The sequence below is a fragment of the Berghia stephanieae genome, chromosome 2 (genome assembly GCF_034508935.2).
Source record: "Berghia stephanieae isolate SIO BIC M18660-M18661 chromosome 2, UCSD_Bste_1.3, whole genome shotgun sequence".
In the NCBI taxonomy this organism is placed as follows: Eukaryota; Metazoa; Mollusca; class Gastropoda; order Nudibranchia; family Aeolidiidae; genus Berghia; species Berghia stephanieae.
Genome location: NC_088361.1, coordinates 82,327,282 through 82,351,230, shown reverse-complemented (window position 1 = coordinate 82,351,230; position 23,949 = coordinate 82,327,282). Strand labels below are relative to the sequence as shown.

At 36.1% G+C, this 23,949-nt stretch overlaps 1 protein-coding gene across 1 annotated transcript; it reads right to left on the bottom strand.

Annotated features, from left to right (window-relative positions):
* Positions 1–729: 729 nt before the first annotated feature.
* On the bottom strand, positions 730–19,232 carry LOC144965655 (uncharacterized). The gene is made up of 8 exons (XM_078901217.1): positions 19,068–19,232; positions 15,421–15,626; positions 14,332–14,497; positions 11,901–12,038; positions 7,371–7,685; positions 5,530–5,604; positions 4,935–5,120; positions 730–1,683 (listed from the first exon to the last, which is right to left on the bottom strand). Exons 1-8 carry the CDS (start codon positions 19,138–19,140, stop codon positions 1,460–1,462), a joined length of 1,383 nt encoding a protein of 460 aa, XP_078757343.1. The 5' UTR covers positions 19,141–19,232; the 3' UTR covers positions 730–1,459.
* Positions 19,233–23,949: the final 4,717 nt, after the last annotated feature.

Sequence of the window (23,949 nt, the reverse complement as noted above, 5' to 3'; positions counted from 1 at the left end):
ACTGATAACAAAGAACTGTGTCGCTTGTTTTGAAAGAATGAAGTTGACTTCAATCAATAAAAGTAGTGCATAATCATTCAGAGCCATTAGACCCATGGAGCGAAAGGTTATCCCGGTTTCTATAGCGTTAAACGAACAATAGCAATTGATATTAAGTCCCATGAAACACAATATCATCTGGTAAAGTAAATGTAAAGTCCAAATAACAAATACATAAATATGAGCATTTATATAGCGCAATGCCACAGATTAAGCATGCTTGATGCGCTTCACAATGTTTTATTTATTCCTCCAGCAGGCCATATTGATCCAAATTTTCACTTTCATACATTACCAACGCCTGTAAAGCGTCCATTTAGTACTAGCCTGAATCTAAAGGGGTAATGCATGTAAAGAGCCTTTTCTAAGGACACACCGTTGGGACCAGGATTCTCCACGAGTACTTTCACCCATCATGCCACTGACCACGCTTGGCATCGCTTGATAGTTATGACATAACGGGGTCGCTTACCGCTTAATGTGGTCCCTAGAATGAAAACAGTTTCTTGAAGTGGCCAAAATCATTATTAGATTATCTTTCCTTAATATTTTAATGCTTTTCATAGCAATATCAGTGGCAATGTGGAATTGAATGTAAGCTTCAATTCAATAAACGGAAACAGATAATGTGGACGTTTCGGGTTTCCTCTTTATCAAGAAAACAGGATGAATGAAACACTCAGCCAGACGAATGAGATAATGTTATTTATTAAATTGAAGCTTACATTCAATTTCACATTGTTATTTATTCCTTGGAGCTTCGAGCAACATTTACATTCTGAGCAACATCAGGAAAACATTCACATTCATCAGGATACAAACAATATTTTTTTTTATTTTATAAATCACACAATTTGAAGAAAAATCTTTGTTATATTTATAAAAACTTACTGCTGTTTTGCAAAGCTTGTTTTGGTCAATGAAATTAGATTAGAATGTACTTATTCTTTTGTTGTTGTTTAAAATTCGTGTCAATACAGTAAATATATTATTTGAGATGATCGGTAAGGAGAGGGAGAGTTAAATCAATTTATGGCATCCAACCAACGTGCACATATTTGCAGGTCTGATAACCGAACGCAATTATGGATTTGAATTAACATTGTTGTAAACGAACAATATTTTGCATCGGTTTGAGAGTATTTCCATTACTACAATAAACCCCAAACAATTAGGATTATCAGACCTGCAAATAACTACACATCGCATCCAGGTCATCCCGATATATTGAAGACACGTTTTCTGGACAAATATCGAAATACGTGTCTTTCCAGAGTACAGCAGTTAACTGGCAAAAATTCATATTTTTAAAAGCACCAGATTCATCTCAAAATAATACCGCTTTAAGAAATAATATGGGGTGAAATTACTAATATTTTAGAATTCTTTGCTATATTAATTTCCACATACGTAAACAAGGCTAAAAAGTCTTGATGAGATATCCGGCAAATCCAGTGAAAATAGAATAGTGAAGCCGGTTACCGGCTCGATTAACATAGGAGACCTGGCACACGACTTGTTGCCCTGCCTTTAAGTGGACAACTGCACTGACTGATGATTGGTCGTAAAGATCAGCAGCATGTTCAACGAGACACGAGGCCAACGTCTTGTCTCCGGCCTTTATCTCAACGTATGTGCTACTGCCTGTTGAAGAAAGTATGTTGTGGAGTACAAGCAGTGACAAATTAGTTACTATAAATTATGATAATGAATTGTTTATCATCTACCGTTTCTAATGATAATAATAATAATAATAATAGTAATAATAATAATATTAATAATGATAATAAAAATAATGATAATGATAATAATAATAAATAATAATAATAATAATAATAATAATAATAATAATAATAATAATCATCATCATCACCATCATCATCATCATCATCATCATCATCAACATCATCATCATCATCATCATCATCATCATCATCATCATCATCATCATCATCATCATCAGTATAATAATAATAATAATAATAATAATAATAATAATAATAATAATAATAATAATAATAATAATAATAATAATAATAATAATAATAATCCCATTGGTTGAACCATTGAATAAAACTCGTGGTTCGATTTCTTTTGTGGCCAAAGACTTCTCTTCCCTGGTGAGCAATGGTCAAATAATACATTGGACGACACAAGTAGGCCGTTAGGCGCTTATACGTTTTTCGGACAAAGACATAAATTATGTTAAAAAACAGGGGGTCTTCGAATTTTTACAAAGACGTTCGCAAAGACATAACACCCGACGAACTGTGAGCAAGACATCTTATAAAGCTGGGGCAAGACATGTCACGAAATTCCACTGGTCACCAATCGATTACGCTACGTGTTCGCCAATCTTAAATTATGTTCGCTGGAAGGGGGGAGGGGGCGCTTTGAATGTATTAATGTGAAACATCACTGAATGTAAACTTCTTTAACACCAGATCCCATGTAAGTTTTTTTTTACAGTATAACCTTTCAAAGGATCTGCAGTTTTCAAGTACAAGAGATGCATAATTAAGATGACATAAACATTTATCAATTTGACCTCTACCCTCTGAGATCCTGGTTGTAAGCAATACTGCTATTTGCCGCGTGCCATGAAAAAGAATTACACGCTTCGCCTCTCTGGAGAAATACATGAAAATTTTCCTCTGTGAGAATTGTGCATGTTTAATCCATATTTTTTTTATCAGTTTTTATGAATGTAGAATCCACAACAGGAAGCTACGTCTCTGTCTTTCAAATATTAAATTGTAACAATGGGAGCGATCTATATTCAGGTTTTCGTCCAACTTAGTCATCGATCACATGATTTGTTGTTGCCCAACGGTTGGATATTTCTAAACAAATGTAAACACGCTGCTTTGTTTATGAATGTTATAAACATACCCATGTGTCAAGCTGAATCAAATGGCCAATCGTAATGTTAGATATTTAAGGAGCTGTGAACACTTTTCACTATGTGGGTCATTTTTGAGCACATTTTGCAATGTGACCAATGACCTCGAGCACATGGAAAGGGAATATAGATAGAATGCGCTTGGCTAAGAAGTTCACAACATTGCCATCCGGAAGTATAAAGGACCAACACACAAACTCTGTGTAACCATGAACGTTTATAGTCAGGTTAATACAGTTTAGTGAGAACAACTCACAATCGCGGATGGCAAAAACAATAACAAAGGCCTGAGTGACGTCATCTGCATACTATCTATAGATCATGCCCATTGTTTATGTCAAGTGCGTACAAAGTGAACATTTTGCTGTGTCATTTTGAACTCAAGATGACAGTAATAGTGAGTAGTGTACATGAATCTCGTGAAATGGAAACACCTGGTCAAGCCTGTGGGCGAGTTTAGCGATCGTTATCACAACATAATTCACTGTGTGTAACATCGTATTGTAAAACATCAAAATGTTCACTCATCCCAGACCCTTCGATTTTTATAGATAGAATGCGCTTGGCCAAGGAGTTCACAACATTGCCATCCGGAAGTATAACGGACCAACACACAAACTCTGTGTAACCATGAACTTTTATAGTCTGGTTAATACAGTTTAGTGAGAACAACTCACAAACGCGGATGGCAAAAACAATAACAAAGGCCTGAGTGACGTCATCTGCATACTATCTATAAGTAATGAAGAAAATTTCTAAAGTACAATACTGTAATCGATGCAAAACAATCGGCTTAATGTCACTAACAAGTCGGGTGTTCGAGCCAATGGGAGCGATCTATATTCATGTTTTCGTCCAATCTAGTCATCGATCACATGATTTGTTGCTGCAACAATTGGACATTTCTCAATAAATGAAAACACGCCGCTGTGTTTATGAAGAGTGTAAACATACCCATGAGTCACGCTAATACGCTTCAACAGTCATTACGTCACTTCCCTCGTAAAGACTCATATTAACTTAACAACTGTCTCTAAACTATCGGTAAAAGGCGGACACCCTTATGAAATATTTCTCCGACGAGCATAAAAGCGTATCCAGAGGAGAAAAACATTATAAATCTGCCGTGTTTATAAAAAGTACCAAATTTCTTTGTTTAGAACCACGTGACATCAGACTATTGGATCCAATTGCGATGTTGGATATTTCTCAAACTGTAAATACTTTTCACGATGCGGGTCATTTTGAGAACATATTCCAATGTGACCAATGACCTCGAGCACATGGAAAGGTAATATAGATCGCTCCCATTGCCATTAAAATCCATCAAAAGGTTGTGAAGATATCCATGTCAACGCGTGCACACGGCGGGTTGTGGAACGGACGATAGTACTTTATATCTGACAGGTGGAAGTTATGAGTCTTGTGAAAAAAACGCATTGCATCTGTACTTGATTTTAAATTTTCGAGTCAAAATAAAACCAATGAATTGTCATTGATGCTATGCGTTTGGTTAACAAGCTCACAACATCCGCCATCCGGATAAAATAGTTCAACCAATGAGCATGATCTATATGCCATTTCCATGTGCTCGAGGTCATTTGTCACATGCAAAGCGTGCTCAAAATGACTCACATAGTGAAAAGTATTCACAGCTTTTAAAATATCTTACATCACGACTGGTCATTTTGTTCAGCTTGACACACAGGTATAATATGTACAACTTTCATAAACAAAGCAGTGTGATTACATTTGTTAAGAAATATCAAATCGTTGGACCTCAACAAATCATGTGATTGATAACTTGGTTGGACGAAAACATGAATATAGATCGCTCCCATTGATGCAGCCCGCCAGTCGGTTATAACGTGAATTTTTTGGTCAGTATCCGGCCTTAAGTTTACGAAGGTTTATAGCCACTCCGTAGTTTACCCCGAGATAAGACCGTTTTGAGAAGATTGGGCCCCAAAGAAAGCTTGGCTTCTTTACTCACCTTTTTTGTAAGACAAAGCAAATAGATGGAAGACGTAAATCCCATCGACTGGAGCTGTGTATATCCCAGTATCTTTGTTGAAGTCATTTCCAATGTTTTCCACTACTTCTCGAAATGTCAGTATTGTGCCCACGCTCAGTGGTCCCACATCGGTATAGCGAGTGAAGAATGCAGATGAGATACGGTCTGGGTGGTGATATTATGAGATTTTCAATGCTTATTTGTAGTGATGATGATAATGATGATGCTGATGATGATGATGATGATGACGATGATATCGATGATGATGATGATGATGATGATGATGATGATGATAATGATGACGACGACGATGATGATGATCGCAATGATGATTTTTGATGATGATAATTATGGTGCCACTGTAGATGATGTTGATAATATTGGTGGTAATGATGATGATGATAATGATGATGATGATGATGATGATGATGATGATGATGATGATGATGATGATGATGATAATGATGATGATGATGATGATTATGATGAGGATGATGATGACGACATTCGACTGACGAGCTAATTCTCAAATAATAAGAATAGTAAGTACCAGTCAAGATATATGTTGGATTACCTTTGTTTATGAATTCCATCATAGATTGGCTTTGATTCTTTTCTTTCTCAGCCAGTTCATCAATTCTTGATAATGCTGTGAAAATTGTATGATAATCGTATTAATTTGCATAGAAGGAACGACGTTGACGTCACTCAGCTCTTTGTTATCAATTTTAGACCCCCATTTTTATGATTAGTTCTCACTAAATTCTATCAATTAAACTTTGAACTGTAAAGGTTATGCATAGTCTTGTGTGCTGGTAAGTTCCATCAGACTAGCGGATGTTGTGAGTATTTTACCAAAACGCATAGCATTAATATTCAGCAAATAATGACCGTGATTTCTAAACTAAGAGAAGGTAGATTGCAATGGGCGTAAAATATTTACAAGTATTTCTTCCGCCAGATCAATCATACTAATACACGAAACTTTGCGTAGCCTAGACGTTAACATAAAAGAAACGAAATTGACGTCACTCGTATTGTTTTTCGACAGCCATTATGGTAATTAGCTCTCATTAGATGATATCAATCAGATAACAATCCTTCAAGGTTACACATAGCATTGTGTGTTGATACGTTGCATTCAGTTGGCGGATGATGTGAGTACTTTATGTAAAGGCATGTCATCAATTGAAGCTGTGCATTCAGTTAAAAAAAAACATAGCATCCGCCAGCAGTATAAAACGTACCAACACTCAAAACTATGCGAAACTTTGAACGTTTAATTCATAGCCTGGTTAGTACAGTTTAGTGAGAATTACTGATAAACGTGGATAGCAAAAACCAATAACAAAGACCTGAGTGACGTCAACTTCGTTCTATCTATAGTCTGTTTAATCATAGCCATCCTTAACTTATAGATTGTAAACGCTTGGCTAAGAAGTTCACAACATACTATCAATAGATAGTATGCAGATGACATCACTCAGGCTTTTGTTATTGTTTTTGCCATCCGCGTTTGTGAGTTGTTCTCACTAAACTGTATTAACCAGACTATAAAAGTTCATGGTTACACAGAGTTTGTGTGTTGGTCCGTTATACTTCCGGATGGCAATGTTGTGAACTCCTTGGCCAAGCGCATTCTATCTATAGATAGTATGCCCTTGGCTAAGAAAATCACACCATTGCCATCTGGAAGTATAGATAGTATGCAGATGACGTCAATCAGGCCTTTGTTATTGTTTTTGCCATCCGCGTTTGTGAGTTGTTCTCACTAAACTGTATTAACCAGGCTATAAAAGTTCATGGTTACACAGAGTTTGTGTGTTGGTCCGTTATACTTCCGGATGGCAATGTTGTGAACTCCTTGGCCAAGCGCATTCTATCTATAACGGACCAACACAAACGTTCTGTGTTGCCATGAACATGGTTGACGAAATGAATTTGGAGGTGTAGCCGTACGCTACTACTTCTACTACTATCTCCTTAATGAAGAAATAAAGGAAATAAGTGGGGCTATATCACTAACCTTCTGATGAAAAGGTCCAAGGTTCTTTCTTTTCGACGCATAGTAGAGTCCTTGTAAAAGGCTCTTTACTCACATTCTGTCACCGTAGTCGGCTGTAAAATGAGTATCTGGTCATTGACAGCGTTGTCACTGTCCGAATAAAAAATGAACGAGAACATGACGCCTGATAGGCATTAATACAATTCTTTTCGGACAGAGGCAACGTTCTTAACGGCCAGGTACTCATTTTACAGCTGAGTACGGTGAGAGAATGTGAGTAAAGAGTCTTTTCCAAGGACTCAACTATGCGCCGACTGAGGCTCGAACGCAGGACCTTCCGATCAGAAAGCGAGTGTCATACCACCCGCACAGCCGCACAACTAGCCACGATTTAAATAATCACTACTTACCCAATGCACTTTGCTCCTTTAACTTGTCTTGTTGAAAAATCAGTTGGTTAACTTGATCACCAATTATTTTCTTGTGGTCCCTTAAGGAATGGTCCTGTTTTTCAAGCATTGATTCGAGACCTTTGAATCTCATTTCTTGGCCCACAAATTTGACATCCTGATTTTTCAACTTCAGTTCCTGATCTTTTATCTTTAATTCTTGATTGCAAATTGTTGTTTTCTGTTGATCGAAAATGTCTTTCGTGTTATCAAGTCTTGATTCCAGGAACAACACCTTTTCCCGTAAAGCACCGACGGTTGTTTTTGTAGCATTTTCTGTGGATATAACGTATTTGGTATATTATTATATGAGACGGTTGAAAATAGGATTGCCAGATTGGCGTTTTTAAAGCCAATTACTTTTAATGATGTTTTCGAAGCCATTTTGTGCCATCAAATTTTCTTATTATTCTTTAGACATTAAAAAAAAAATTCCTAAAATTCTACAAAATACTCAATAATGAGATATAATTTGCCCATTTCCACACCTGTTGGCATATAAGGTAAACTCTCATAGATGAGTAATTTTTAAAATGAAGATAAATTTCTATGTATACATAAGGCCATATAACACATTTTCTCTTGACAAAGACAGCGCTGTTAACGGCGAGGTATGTACTCACTTTACGCCTGATTACACCTGACAGCATGTGAATAAAGAATCATTTGCAAGGACTCAATAATGCGCCGCTCAGAGTGGGATTCGAATCTTTAATCGGGCTTTTAATTGAGCTTTTATATAGCGTCATATCTACTAAACGGGCTCAAAGCGCTTTACAATTGGTCCCTGGCCAACAGCAACACTTGACATGTAGGACGAGACATGACGCCTGTTAGGCGATATTACAATTTTTTCGAACAGAGACAACGCTGTTAACGGCCAGGTACTCATCGTACACCTGAGTACGATGAGAGAATGTGAGTAAATAGTCTTTTTCAAGGACTCAACTATGCACCGAGCGAGGCTCGAACCCAGGCCCTTCCGATCCGAAAGCGAGTGTCATACCACTAGCCCACATAGCCGAATCTGGGACCTAACGGTCCGGAGACAGCAGCTTCTAATGGAGCTCACACTATTATGTTATGACGATCGACCCAATCAGCAAAGTCGTTACCGCACTCGTGCACCGTTGCGAACCCATCCGGAAGCTTCGTCACAAAACACCGTTCAACTAGATGCTCTGCGGTTTCGGGTTCCTTCCCACATCGGGTACATATTGTACAGGTGGAAAGTCCCCACTGATGAAGCAATTTTGCCGTGAGGCAGATCCTTGACCGAAGCAGATTCGCTACCACCCAGTGACTCCTCTTACAGGTGGAGAAGTCTGGCAACTTCTCACCTAGTTTAGAGCAGTGTATGTCCCCGCCCCCTCGAGGGATTGAATTCGTACAAACCAACTTCCATCTCATCTCGTATGTGCATCTCTGTTCGTAGTCAGGGAAGCTGTGTACAAGGGTTGCTGGGACTTATTTCGGCTCGAAACGTAGGCACCGTCCATTATGCGCTTCAGAGGGATATCCCCATCCCCTCTGTCTCTTTGATCTCATTAAGCCAGTTTTCTGTAATCGTCTCCCTCCGGACACCGGGGGCCTGGATTGCTTCCATTATTGGGTCACATTCTCTAGGAATTGTTGCCAGCGATCCTGATACTATGTGAAGTTTAACATCTACTAGCAATGACTATCCCGCACAAATCTTTGGGCCTCTTTTTCGCTCCCGTTGCCCAAAATCGCGACAAAATATGGGACGAAGCCGTTCCGTACATGCTATTTTAAAAAATTAATTACGACGCTGTTTATCGATGAATGTGACTGAAAGTTGGCACACAGTTAGAAAAAAGGTCATTTTAGATTATGTCAATCGACAAAACTCGTACAATTACTAGAATACCGTTAAAAATAGATTTTTACTCTTTCGAGTACACTATTTCTAAAACTACAAAGAGAGATTTTGTCGCTCATAAGATTATATATGCACATTTCTTCTATTTATATTTCAAATTTCATTGGATTATGATAAGTACTTTTCCCGTATTCTCACAAAACATCAACCCAATTTGCATTTCAATGAGTGAAAATATGGAGACGGCCATTTTGCTTCCCCCAAAAATGACGTGAGCGAGGCAAGGCTGTCAGATGGCCAGACTTTAACCTGAGCAAATTCGACTTCAAAAGCGGCTAAATAGAAAATCATATGTCTTTCACTATTAAGACTGGCCCACTTAAAATGAACTAAATTTTAACAAACAAAAAAGGTTATAGACTAGGATAAATTAATGCCACTGAGACAAAAATAGACGAATAAAATTTAATAAAAGAAACAAAATTATATATTTGGCCACACACGTGGCCATCTGGCAACCTTGTTCGCGATGACTGACGACACAAATCCTCGCGCGCTTTTTAAAAAATTAAGGTACCTATTGTTTCATTGTTATGTCATAGGGATAGTAGATTAACACATTCTCTCTCTCTCTCTCTCTCTCTCTCTCTCTCTCTCTCTCTCTCTCTCCCTCTCTCTCTCTCTCTCTCTCTCTCTCTCTCAATACTAGAAATAACATAATAATTTAGCAGGCTTTTTTCTTGTCATTTGTATGGGTTGTAGACACAAAATTACACTTCGGAAAAGTTCCAAATGATCAATATTATTTATATGCTAAAACAAAATTTTAGTTGACCCTAGCCATACAGCTCTAAAACTATACAAGTTAGAACTCCTCTGATGTCTTCATCATATTTTCTGATAATTTTGCATTTAATATCTAATTCCACGCATTAAACGAGATACAGCCACAAACCAGAATAAAACGCAGAAAAAGTTTCCAATATGTTCCGTATTTTTTTCTCTTTGTGAGTCATCCAAATAAATGACAAATTTGAAACTGCATAACTTTGTTATAATATATTAATGGATTTTCAAAATTCAAAAAGATTTTTACTCAGTGGAGATAGGGCTTTGATTTAAGAGTAGTATTTCCTACAAAAATAGAAAACAAAAATTTTCATAGTCATTGTTACATCTACTTTCTTAACGTTCCTACCCCACACTGGAGCGCAATACTCCGCGGTAGAATAGCTTAGTGCCTATGCGGACGTCCTTAGGTGCGCTTGGTTAGCGCCCCAAGGTGATCTCGCCAGCTTCCTCAGAAGACTGTTGCATTTCTCTATCTTCTGGGAAATTCCTTCGAGATACACCCGATAGGTAAGGCTGCGGTCCAATCTGGGAGTGGCTAGTCCCGGACGAGGACGTTCAGTTTACGAGTGTGCCAGCCACTGCATAGGTGGAATGCAGTGGCCACGGTTTTTGAAGTGTTCATCTTCAGGTACCACTTGTCGAAGTAGCATCTGAGTCTGGTGACGTACTCTCTGAGTACGCTCTTGAGACAGGTCCACACTTTACTTTGAGTAACGAGTGCCCAGTCGTCCGCGTATCCCAGCCACAGGGAGGAAGTGTTCGGCATGTCGCTAATGTAAACGTCCGGAGGCGAATGTCAGACCACAATGGCCCGTTTAGACGTACAGACTTTTCGTATACAGCCCGACAGATTTTCACAAATTGTGCATAATTGACCAAAACTGAGCGTGCAAACGAGGAATTTCAATCTCATCCGCCCAAATTCCTGATATCAGGAGCCGCCTGACGTTTTCCTGTCGTTGTGTTGACGGATCATCGCGGCTGATTAGTTTTCATTGAATTCCCTCTTGCTTCAAACTACGTAAAGGGGTCCCTCTTTATTGAATGAGTGAATTCAATCATTTCATTTATCTGTGCTGTGTGGTTGTGTGTGGCCGTGGTGTGATGGTGGTGTGTGTGTGTGTGCGCACACATAATAATGATAATAATGATGATAATAATAATAATAATAATAATAATAATAATAATAATAATAATAATAATAATAATAATAATAATAATAATAATAATAATAATAATAATAACAGCAATAATATCTAGTATTGTTTTTGTAAATGAGGACCTGTAGGCCTATATCTAAATGGACTATATGACCAAGGGCTTGATTTATCATCATTCATTGCTGTAATAGACAATATTTTGATTTTGATTTCCACTACAATAACGAGTCTATACTGATTTAGGATTTAAGACCTGCCTGCGACATCGTTTTTCAGTAATTGGATCTTATTCCTTTTTATAATTAAAAGAAAACACGACACTTGAGCTTTTATATAGGGCAATATCCACTTAACGTGTTCAAAGCGCTTTACAAATTAAAAAGAGAAATGATTCCCAGCACACAGAGCATAAAAAGAATTCAAAATGGGATAATTCCTGCTCAAATCACTGCGGTTACTCCATCAAATATAACTCTGTTAGAAAAAAATATTTTTAGAACATCCAACCTTACCTAAACGTTTATAGGGTCTAGACTGTTTGAGAGATTTTTATAAAGAACTCCCTGCCCAACTTGACGGGCTAGAAATAATAGCAAATGGCTGGATGACGTGTATTTCATTCATTCTCTATTTTACCTTGTTTCTCCGCATTGTCTTTCTGTCTGTTCAGTAGTTTATTCTGCTCCTGTATGATATTTTCTTGTTCTTGGACAGTTTCTTTCAGATTAGACATTTCCTTCGCCAGATAGACCAAGATGGCGGACGTGTTTTCATCTGTCAATAAATATATTTAAAATAAAACTTGAGCGTGCATCTATTTATCGGGGTCCCGATTGTTTAGTTGGTAGATAGAGCACTTGCTTCACAATCGAAGGGACCGAGATCGGTCCCAGGTGCAGTCGAGATTTTTATTTTTTGGAACCTCTGCCCCCCCCCCCCCCCCCCGTAGTAATTGGGTAGCTGGGTCCAGTAGGTCTGGGGGGGGGAACTCTGCGATAGATTACCGTCCTATCCAAAGGGTGGCAAGTAATTGCTATTATCAGTTTTACGCTATAAAACCGGGATAAACTCCGGTTCCAAGGACCGAACAACTCTAAAAGAACAAGTTTTATCCAATTATTGCAATATCCAAAACAAACAACAAACAAAACAAACAATAAAAAAAACACGTGCTCAAACGACTTTACAAACTTTCCTCAGCCAACAGCGACCCTTAACATTATAAGACATAACATGACGCTTGTAAAGCGATAGTACACATAACTTTTGACGGAGATGACATTGTTAATGGCCAGGTACTCGTTATACACCCGAGGACGGTAAGAAAATGTGAGTGAAAAGCATTTTTCCAAATGACTCAACTTTGAGCCCAACAAGACTTAGGGTCAGAAGGCGAGTCATGCCACAAGACTTCAATACAGCACTAATCAAATAATATACCTTTTATTCTATCACATTGATCTTGGACGACGTGCACTTATTTGCAGGTCTGATAACCTTATGGGCTCATTGTTGTTATGGAAATCTTTTTTTAAAATGACGCAAAATATTGTCCATTACAACAATGTTAAACTAGGCCCATAAATCGGTTCGGGTGCCAGACCTGCAGATAGGTACACGTCGATCTAGGATAATGAAAACGTTGCTGCTTGAAACTCGAAGGATACATTAACGACAAGTAATGAAATTTAAGCTTCTATTTATTGGATGAAGACAGATAATGTGCACGTGTCAGGTTTCACCTTTATCAACAAAGCATGATGAATGAAACACAAATGACGAATGAGAGAAGTGAGAAAGGTAAATAAACAAAAACAATCATTGGACAGGAGATTGAATGCTCCTTTGTAAGGGAGCACGAATAAGAATATAACAAGAAATACAAATAAAAAGGTGTGCAATTGATTAAAGAATTTAAATTACACATTTGCCCCATGATATGCCTCAAGGTGACACGTTAGGGGTGAGTCTGACGTGCACTTATTTGCAGGTCTAATAACCCAGTTCCTTATGGGCTCATTGGTGTAATGGACATTCTTTTTAATGACACAAAATATTGCCAATTGCAACAATGTTCAACTAGGCCCATAAGTGGGTATCAGACCTGCATAATATGTACACGTCGGGTGAGTCCATCTGCAAACTCACTACTGCTTTCATGTTTATTGTCGAGAACTCAAAGCCCGACCCAACGAGACTAAAATGATAATAAATTTAAAGACTCATAAAACTTAGGGGCTACTTCGTATGTGGGTTTTAAAAAAAAAGTCAAGTCGGTAAATAAAGTATTTGAGTATTGATGGTATGTTTTAAGAAAAATACACACCAATTCTACCCGCCATATAAATCTTACAAGTACACAAAACTATGTGTATGCCCTAAAGTTTATAGTCTGCTTGAGAGAATTTAGTGAGAAGCGACAGTGGGAAGTAATCGCCCTTTTTAAGATAGGAAGCGGTGAAAACGAGCCAAATTTATCGAAGTTAAATTATAAATAAACAGTATGAGCGAGAGGATCTTTACCGACTTGGCACTGTCTGACATTGATACGCATCGGCTGCTATCAAAAGCTTATTGCCACTTCAGAATTTCCCGGTCACTATATTTCAGCCAAGGCGACGACCACAACCCTCCACCCCCTCCAACACCCCCCCCCCTCCGCCCTCACCCCTCCCTCCCTCCACATCTTAAATGATAAAAAGAAAAAAAAAACAGAAATATAACAAGACAACACAGAAAGACCAATCGTGAGTTGTATCCAATAGCTCAGCCTATAAGATGTGATTTGTTTCCTTGAGTATTACTAACGACGATTCACAAGCGCTAACCTAAAATGACACGACCATAATGAATTTTCGCGTTGAACGGTTTAAATTTTGACCAGACGCTATCGATGCCATGTTGTCATGATGAAGCTCAAGGGACCCAATCCGATGCAAACATTATTATGCAAACATTACATAAGATATATATCCAGACCTCCAGAATAAAACAGTGGTTATACACTTCCAATTAGATTGGAACCAGTTTTCTGACGTCACATCATTGTTCTCTTTTACAAGCTTACTATCAATTGTTATGTCTGCCTCGGCAAACACCTCCTTCACTAGAAGTGACGCTTCATTCACATAGAGCATCTGGCATACGTAAGTCCCGATGTCTTCAACACCTGGGTTCTTGATCGTTAATTTGATGAAGCTCTGGCTGGCATCCTTCTCGATATGGCCTTCTGCCTGAAATTTACAATTAAGGCCAAACAAACAAAAAGAATTCTCCTGATTTCCTTTAAATAATATTAACAATAACAATAGAATGATAATCATAATCATGAAGATGATGATGTTGATGGTGGTGATAATGATGATGATGATGATAATGATGATGATGACTATAATAATGAAAATAATGATAATAATAATAACAATAATAATAATAATAATAATAATAATAATAATAATAATAATAATAACAATAATAATAATAATAATAATAATAATAATAATAATATATAATAATAATAATAATAATAATAATAATAATAATAATAATAATGATAATAATAATAATAATATAACAACAGTCAGAGGTCAATTGTGATAGCACAGGCCCACAAAGTAGCACATCGTTCCATTTACAATCTACGTCGTTGAAAGCCAATAATTGTGAGGCAAGCATATAATATTCTGTCTGTTATCTTTAATTTTGGTCTTTACCAGCTTATAGTCAAAGCTGATAATCGACACACAGTTTAATTTTTATCTTATCTTTATGTTAATCTGTTAACGTCTACTTGACCCATTTGCAGGTCTGATTTTGTTCTGTACCAGCTTTTTGTCAGAGCTGATAATTGACACGCAGTTTAATTTATATCTTATCCTTATCCCCATGTTCATGAATTTGTTTACGTCTACTTGAACACATTTACAGGCCAATAACACATAAAAATTGTATTATCACCTAACAGGCGTCATGTCCCGTCCTGCATATTAAGTGTCTCTATTGGCCTGGGAACCCCATGTAAAAGCGCTTTGAGCACGTTTAATGGATATTGCGCTATATAAAAGGTCAATTCTTTTTAAAACATTTTTTTAATTCAATCGTTTTCAGGTATAAAACGCTGAATGATTGACATTTGAAATTATTTAAAGTAACATACCTTTATATTGCTTTTCATACCAGCACCCGTGCTCACCCCTCCTTGACTATACAAAGCAATAGGTTCTTGTCCTTTCTTCCCCAGCTTCAGAGTGACGACATTTTGAATCCAGTAATCACTACCGTCGCATACACACGTCACGCTGAGTACATCGGTGACCATTTCATTGATGACAGCTGGGTTTACTTCAACGCGAAGAGCCTGGCCTGTAATCGTAACAATCATAATTATGATGATAATAAATATAATAGTAGTGATGATGATGATTATGATGATGACAATAATAATAATAATAATAATAATAATAATAATAATAATAATAATAATAATAATAATAATAATAATAATGATAATAATAATGACAATAATAATAATAATAATAATAATGATAATAATAATAATAATAATAATAATAATAATAATAATAATAATAATAATAATAATAATAGACTATATATTATGACCTGAAAGAAAATTGTGGGAACCTTTCGAACCCCATATCTTGAAACCAACATGTGCATGACTGCAGGTCTGACATCCGAACCCAATTATGGGCCTAGTTTGACGTTGTTATAATGGGCAATATATGGCGTCATTTTTTGAGCTTTCCATTACAACAATGGACCCTTAATGATATTTGTTATCAGACCTGCAAATAAGTGCACGTCGCTTGAAACACACTCCGCCAGCATTTGAAAAAAAAAAATGATGTAAATTGTTTAAAACATGTATTGTTAACATAACCATCAAAAGATGTAAACATAAAAATTATAGTGAGATGTTTTTATTAATGGCACGTGTTTTTCTGGTTTTTCTCAAATGTCTCCTCTATCAAAAGCTGTAAAAAATTGTGTCAACCTCTGAATCAATATGTCTTAACTGAATATAAAATTTTGAACCGTATTTGTTTTGTTGGTTTTTAAGGGTTTTACGGCGCTTGCAACACATTAAGGTCATATCAGCGCCAGTAAAAAGGAAGAAAATGGGATAGTAAAAAGTTCTAGAATTACAATTAAAGCACAAAAGAAAAGGTAAGACAAAGGGGCATTGGTTGAAATAGGGAACAGGTGTAGATTCCAAAAGCACACTATCGAAGTACTTAGATCACCTAAAAGTGTCATCAGACAAGCACAAATCCACTCAAATACTCGAATACACTCAAATGTTTACCAATCATATAATATAATATGTAAACTAAACAATACAATGCATAACAGACATAATTTACAAGGAAAAAAATATCATCTCCCAAAACTATAACTATACATTCGAATGTTTCCCTCTCAGCCAAGGACTCCGACCCAAGTCAGGACAAAACCAAGCAATCTCATTCCAAGACAAAGGCAGAAAGCAATTGAAAAACAGATAAGAGGGGATAGAAGACATAGCGAGTACCTCCCTGCCCGCTATGGGAGGTAGGAACCCCACCCAGTTGAACCGTATTGATGCTATATCAAAAAGTTTTCTTCTTTAAGACCTATAAAAATACTCAAAAACCGCTGTCATAAAATTAGAAATTTTACACTGTTAGACATGTAAACAAGCTACGCACCAAAAAGTAAGAGATGAATTAACAAGTAGAATTTTGAGCAATCAAAACATCGAATTTGTGACACACCTTCACACGTGCTAGGACAAACATATATGGTTGTTTATAAACAATGACGTGAATGAAATCGTAGCCATGGCTACGATGAAATCGACTTCTGTCTTATCATTGCTATTGTTTTTATACCGCCAGGTGACTAGTTATCACACAATTTTCTCGACCATAATATATTGACGTTTAAGTTTACACATAGTTTTCTGTGTCAGTTCTATTGATCAATCGGTAGAACGCTGGGTATTTTACATTGATGCATACCATCGATAGACAAACCCGTGTAGTTTGCCATGTTTACCAATCATTGCCATTGTTTACATTATGTCGACTGTCCGAGAGGCGTGGTTATCCAGGTCTTTTCATCGTATTTCCAAAAAATCTCGTACTGACACGGTATTGTCGCTAATGATTATGAGTTCACGTCATACATGTTTCCGAATAGAAACAATAGACACATAGATAACAATGCCTCTCGGACAGTCGTCATTATGAAAACAATGGCAGTGATTGGTTAATAACCGACTACACATGTTTTTTTAAAGATGCCCACTATTCTACCGCTTGATCAATAGAACCAAAACAGAAAACTATGTGTAAATTTAAATATTTATAATAAGATCAGAGAGCGGTCAATTTCACTCACGTTATTGTTTATAAACAACTATATTTGTCCGAGCATGTGTGAAGGTATGTCACAAATTACATGTTTTGATTGGCCAAAAATATACTGGTTAATTCGCTTTAACTGTTATAAACTTACAACTTATGTAGTTTGCATTAATTTTTGAATTTATTATTAATGCCATATTATCGTTTATTAATATTAACTACGCCACTACCACATCATCTCATTCATCTGTGGTGTTTCAATCATCCTGTTTTGTTGATAAAGGGGAAACCCGAAACATTCATTTGATCTGTTTTTTGTAATTAAATTGAAGCTTACATTCAACTTCACGTTATTATTTATTACATATTATCTACATCATGTCGATATTACCGAAGACTGATATGAAATCTCTCGCTTTAAATAATTTGAAATTGTGATATATCATTCAACATTGTCATATTAACAACGAATGCTGATTATATAGCTTTGAAAAATTATATCTATGCATGAACGTTTCACAGAGCCTGTTTTTAAAACATATTAGGCTCTTAAACAATACAATACAAAATTTCTATCGGTTCCACTTTCGTAAAGCTGTGATGAGACGTGTTCTTGTATCTATCGATTAGCCATAAGAGAGGACGGCTATGGAATTGGAATTTCACAATCAACTATGAGAAGATGGTTTTCGAAATACGACAGAGAGATTACCAGTGTGGAGCGACGTGATAGGAAAAGGATACTAGACAAATTTGATATGGATATCATCCAAAGATGTTTGGAGCTGGATGAGCGTAAATATACATCCGATAAAATATGGAACGTCTGATAATTCGGGCAGAAAAAGCCCCATGGATTCTGGACAGAGGATCATTGTTATTTTTGCAGGTGGTGAAGATACTGGATATTTAAAAGGATGCCATTCTATTTACTTTCTTCTCTGCATCATCTAGAAGGTAGAGAATATCATTCTGAGGTTTGAAGACTGTCAATATCGATTGCTGCCTTCCCTTTCAGCACCAATCTGTTTCGTATTGGACACCGCTACCATTCAGTGACCCATGATCACTTCAAGACTCGAACTTTGGCAACTATAAAAATGAGTACATGCCGTTAACAGCGTTATATGTGCCCGAAAAAAATTTTAATATCACCTAACAGGCATCATATCCTGTCCTACATGATAAGTGTTGCTGTTGGCCAGGAACCCATTGTAAAGCGCTTTTAGCACATTTGGAGGATATTGCTCTATATAAATGCTCTAATATTTTTCAATTACTCAATTATGCGCCGCTCAAAGCAGGACTCGAGCCCATAACCTTCCGATTCGAAGGCGAGTGTCAAACCACTACACCACATAGGTCTGATAAAAAGATACAAATTAATTAACGCATATCTAATCACTAAAGCTGGGAACACGCATATATCACTCACCAAAATCCAAGCAAGTCATGGCCATTATGAATATTATATTTAGAAACAATTTTCTTGGTGGAGACATCATCATTTAAAGATATTTATTGTATCTTCTCTTTCTCAGTTCCTTTATTCCTTTGAATAGAATCAAAAGTCAGAATGTTTATATATAAATTAATATATATATATATATATATATATATATATATATATATATATATATATATATATATATATATATCCGTATTATCGACGTTAATGTGCTGTGTTAGACCTTAACGTTATCTAAAGGGACTTTGATTTCTGAAGTACAGGGTTTTTGCTACACATTAAGATAGATAAATGGACAATTATGTCGCTTTTAGTTTGAGACAAAAAATTGGCACTTTTTTATATTAGCTCATGATATATATATATATATATATATATATATATATATATATATATATATATATATATATATATATATATACGCCAGAAGCTATTCCTCAGGAAGATATGACTCGTCGTGCCTATCCGGTAATATTTTGGAATAAACTCGATGACAAAAGTTGAATTTAGAATCAAAATGGTCGGATAATGAGAATTCAAGCATTTTGAAATGTTCTAATCCAAACTCATCCTCATGATAGGAGACAGTAATGTTAACTTAAATCCTATATACGTATCATACTCAAAAGTCAATTTTAAGCATACATTTTAAACAACTTGAATTTTTATATAGCACAATATCCACTAAACGTGCTCAAAGCGCTTTATAAATTATCCCTGATCAACAGCAACACGTAACATGTAGAACGAGACATGACGCCTGTTTGGCGATATATTACAGGGGTTTCATTCGACAGAGACAACAATGTTAACGGCCAGGTACTCATTTTACACCTGAGTACGATGTCAGGAGATAATGTAAATAAAGAGCCTTTTGCAAGGACTCAACTACGTGCCGAGCGTTGTTCGAACTCGGGACATTGCGATCCGAAAGTGAGTGTCAAACGACGAAGCCACATAGCAGCGCAAATTTATCCAAACATAATACAATGTTGATACGATTGGTGACATATCATTATAACATGAATTTATTATCATATCAAGGTCAACCTAAATCTGTTATCATTTAACATTTTCTATTCTATTATCATTAACGTTGAAGATGATGATCGTAATGTCTTACTCACCATCCCCAAACGGTACTTTATCGGACCGTGAAACGAGAGTTTAGAATTTGACCAGTAAACTGTCGTACTCGAGTGAAAAAAATCTCGTATTTAAAATTTTGGACGGATAACTTGTCCTTTAAATATCGAGGGCCATTTAAATTGATCGATATTTGAGGGACGATTTTTCCGGCCAAATTTCTAAATGAGTGTTTCTCCAGAGTATGGCAGTTTACTGGTTAAGGATATGAAAGATAAACTATTATTTTGATAATAATGATAATAATAATGATAATAATAATAATAATAATAATAATAATAATAATAATAATAATAATAATAATAATAATAATAATAATAATAATAATGATAATAATAATAATAATAATAATAATAATAATAATAATAATAATAATAATAATAATAATAATAATAATAATAATAATAATAATTAATAATAATAATAATAATAATAATAATAATAATAATAATAATAATAATGACCAGGAGTTCTATTTATAGAATGCCCAGAAATAACATTTTAGTTTTGTCATTTTGCCATAATCATATAAAGATTAACCACACGTTTTTTTTTTCCTTTAGACTATAGATAGTATGCACTTGGCTAATAAATCACAACATTGCCATCCGGAAGTATAACTGGCCAACACACAAAACTGTGTATAACCGTGATCGTTTATAGTCTGGTTATTACAGTTTAGTGAGAATTACTCATAATCGCGGATGGCCAAAAAAAAAAAACAATAACAAAGACCTGAGTGACGTCATCTTGGAACTATCCATAAAATCAATTACTATCTTCTCTATAACCCCGTTAAAACCTATTTGCGTGGGGTGGGTGGGTGGGGGGGGGGGGAGGCAAATTGTATTATAATTAGTATGGGTCAACGTGGCTCAGCGATACGGTCTTTACATTGTACGTAGCCAAAAGATACCGACATTCGAATACCTACCTGCTGAGCTGTGCGGCCTTGAGAAAATCACATCGCCCTAGGTCAGATAGATTTCATGACTACGAACAGAGATGCATATACGAGATGGAAGTTGTTGGGTTGGATGAATTCAATCCCTCGCTGTTTATGCGGCGAGGACGTGTTACACATCGTTCTTGTGTTTTTCTATATTTAACCAGGGTATACTCTGATCTTCTTGTATATTTTTTATATAGCAGGATAATAAGCAATCTGTGATACATTGGACTTTAAATTTATAGAATTGTACAGATAGATTTTAAAAGAATATCAAAATAAGCTGTGATGATTTCAATTTTACGTTATGATCAAGTACAGCTCGACATTTTAAAATATCAATATCATGAAAACAAACACAGCAGTACATGTATTGTTATACCAAGTCGCAAGAATAAAAGAGGAAGGAAAGGGGATGTTAAAGCCCGTATGAAAAGGAGAAAATGTAAACCTGTGCTGCCTGTGATAGTGAGTTGCAATGCTAGAGCTATTAACAACAAAATTGAAGAATTGCAGGTCGCTACTAACTATTTATGTGAATTTAGAAACTCGTCAGCAATATGTATTACAGAGACGTGGCTTCACAGTGACATTCCTGACAGCTGTGTTAAACTTAATAATTTTATCATAATTAGAAATGAACTGCTTACCGTGTTAGTCAGGCCATATTATGTGCCACGGGAGTTTACCAAGGCAGTGTTTATCAATGTCGTCTACCGGACGCACATGGACCGACAGCACTGGAATATATGACGGGAAGTACTAATAACCAAATGACATCATCACCCGATAGCATAGTCCTGGTGACGGGGGACTTCAATCACGTTCCTCTTGATAACTCGTTTCCCCTACAACAACACATCATTTGTGCCACTAGAAACGAACGCACAATCGATCTGTTTTACTCAAACATTCAAAACGGGTATTCTTCTCGTCAACTGGCCCCTCTTGGTGAATCCAATCACAACATGGTTCTCATGATACCTAAATATAAAACAAAATTGATATATGTCCCATTCGTTCAAAAACAAATTCAGGTATGGGACAGCGATGCAACTAATGCACTAAGGGAGTGCTTCGACTCCACCAATTGGAATATTTTTTATTGAATCAGAAAATGACCTCGATGAACTTTCTGACATCGTTACTAACTATATAACCTTTTGTGAACAAAACATCGTGAAAAGAAAAACAATATAATCTTTTGGAAATAACAAACCTTGGTTGGCAAAATCGATAAATGAGTTGTTAAATGAGAAAAAATATGCATTTAAGACTGGTTACCAAGAGGAAAGGGAAAAAGTTCAAATAAAATTAAATAAAGCCATCCGAGAGAGGATACAAATATACAAAGAAAATATTGAGAGGAAACTGAAAGCTAATTACATGAAAAGTGTGTGGAATAATATCCAAACAGTCACAGGAATGAAAGGTAACAAAAACTCAAAATTTAAGTTCGGAAAGGGTACAGAAAAAGAATATGCCGAAAGCTTAACAACTTCTATGCTCGTTCCGATAAACACGATTTCACAGACGAGATTAACGACCTAACTGAGCAACTCAAACATCAAGGAACAGAGGAACAAAGGGAAATCACTCATTAAACTGTTCAAAAATATTAAAGCGGGTAAAGCAAGCGGACCTGATCAATTTTCATCAAATTTATTGAAATCATGTGCAAATGAACTTTCCTATATATTACACACATTTTAATCATTCCCTAAGAAACGGGCACTTTCCAAGAATTTGGAAAACTTCAAAAATAATCCCCGTCCCAAAACAACAAAAAGTCAAAAAAATGAATGGTTTTCGTTCTGTAGCGATGATATCCATCCCTATGAAATGTCTAGAAAGGATTATTCATCAAAGATTACTACAACAAAGTACACAACAACATCTAGACAAAAAACAGTTTGCTTACAAAGCAGGGCGTGGGGTTTACGACGCTATATAAGTGTTTTCTCATAACATTTACAAACACTTAGACACTCCAAAGGGGTATGTCAGAAACCTATTCGTAGACTTTTCGAGTGCATTCAACACCATCCAGCCTCACATACTAATCCATAAACTACTGTCCATGGAGGTGAGTCCCTCGATTGCACTCTGGGTACTAGAATTCTTGACGGACCGACTACAATTCGTTTCCCTCACGGATGATGAGAACAACAAAGTTGAATCCTCTACCCTTATCACCAGCACTGGAGCACCCCAAGGAACTAACTGTTCTTGCTCCAACATTTTTCGTTATATACACAAATGACTGCAAAAGCGGCACAAGTAATGTGAATATTTTAAAGTATGCCGACGATACTGCCATTCAGGCCTTGATAACAACCGGGGATGATGTATTGAATTATTATAACGAAATTAAAAGATTTGTTGAATGGTGTGGTAATAACTATCTAGAACTTAATGTAAAGAAAACTAAAGAAGTTATATTTGATTTTAGGAAAGAGAGTAACATACATGAAAATATAATTATTAAAAACGAAAAGGTAGAGAGGGTAGAAGAGTATAAATATCTCGGTATACTTGTCAATGAAAAATTAGACTGGGCAAATAATTCATTCAAAGTACTTAATAAGATGAAGACAAGATTATTCATGATTAGGAGACTGTACTCCACAAATGTTGACAAAGCAATTTTATCTTTGTTTTATAAATCTTGCATTGTAAGTCTTTTTTGTTTCTGTGTAGCTGCTTGGGATGGAAATTGTAAAAAAATCTGAAGTAATAAAAATAAATAGAATA

Excerpts from the sequence above, each read along its gene's own strand:
- LOC144965655 (XM_078901217.1), bottom strand. The coding sequence starts at position 19,140 with ATGATGATGTCTCCACCAAGAAAATTGTTTCTAAATATAATATTCATA. Across the intron at positions 15,627-19,067 it reads CATGACTTGCTTGGATTTTG|GCCAGGCTCTTCGCGTTGAA; the intron begins GTGAGTGATATA and ends TTACGATTACAG. Across the intron at positions 14,498-15,420 it reads GTATGAAAAGCAATATAAAG|GCAGAAGGCCATATCGAGAA; the intron begins GTATGTTACTTT and ends TGTAAATTTCAG.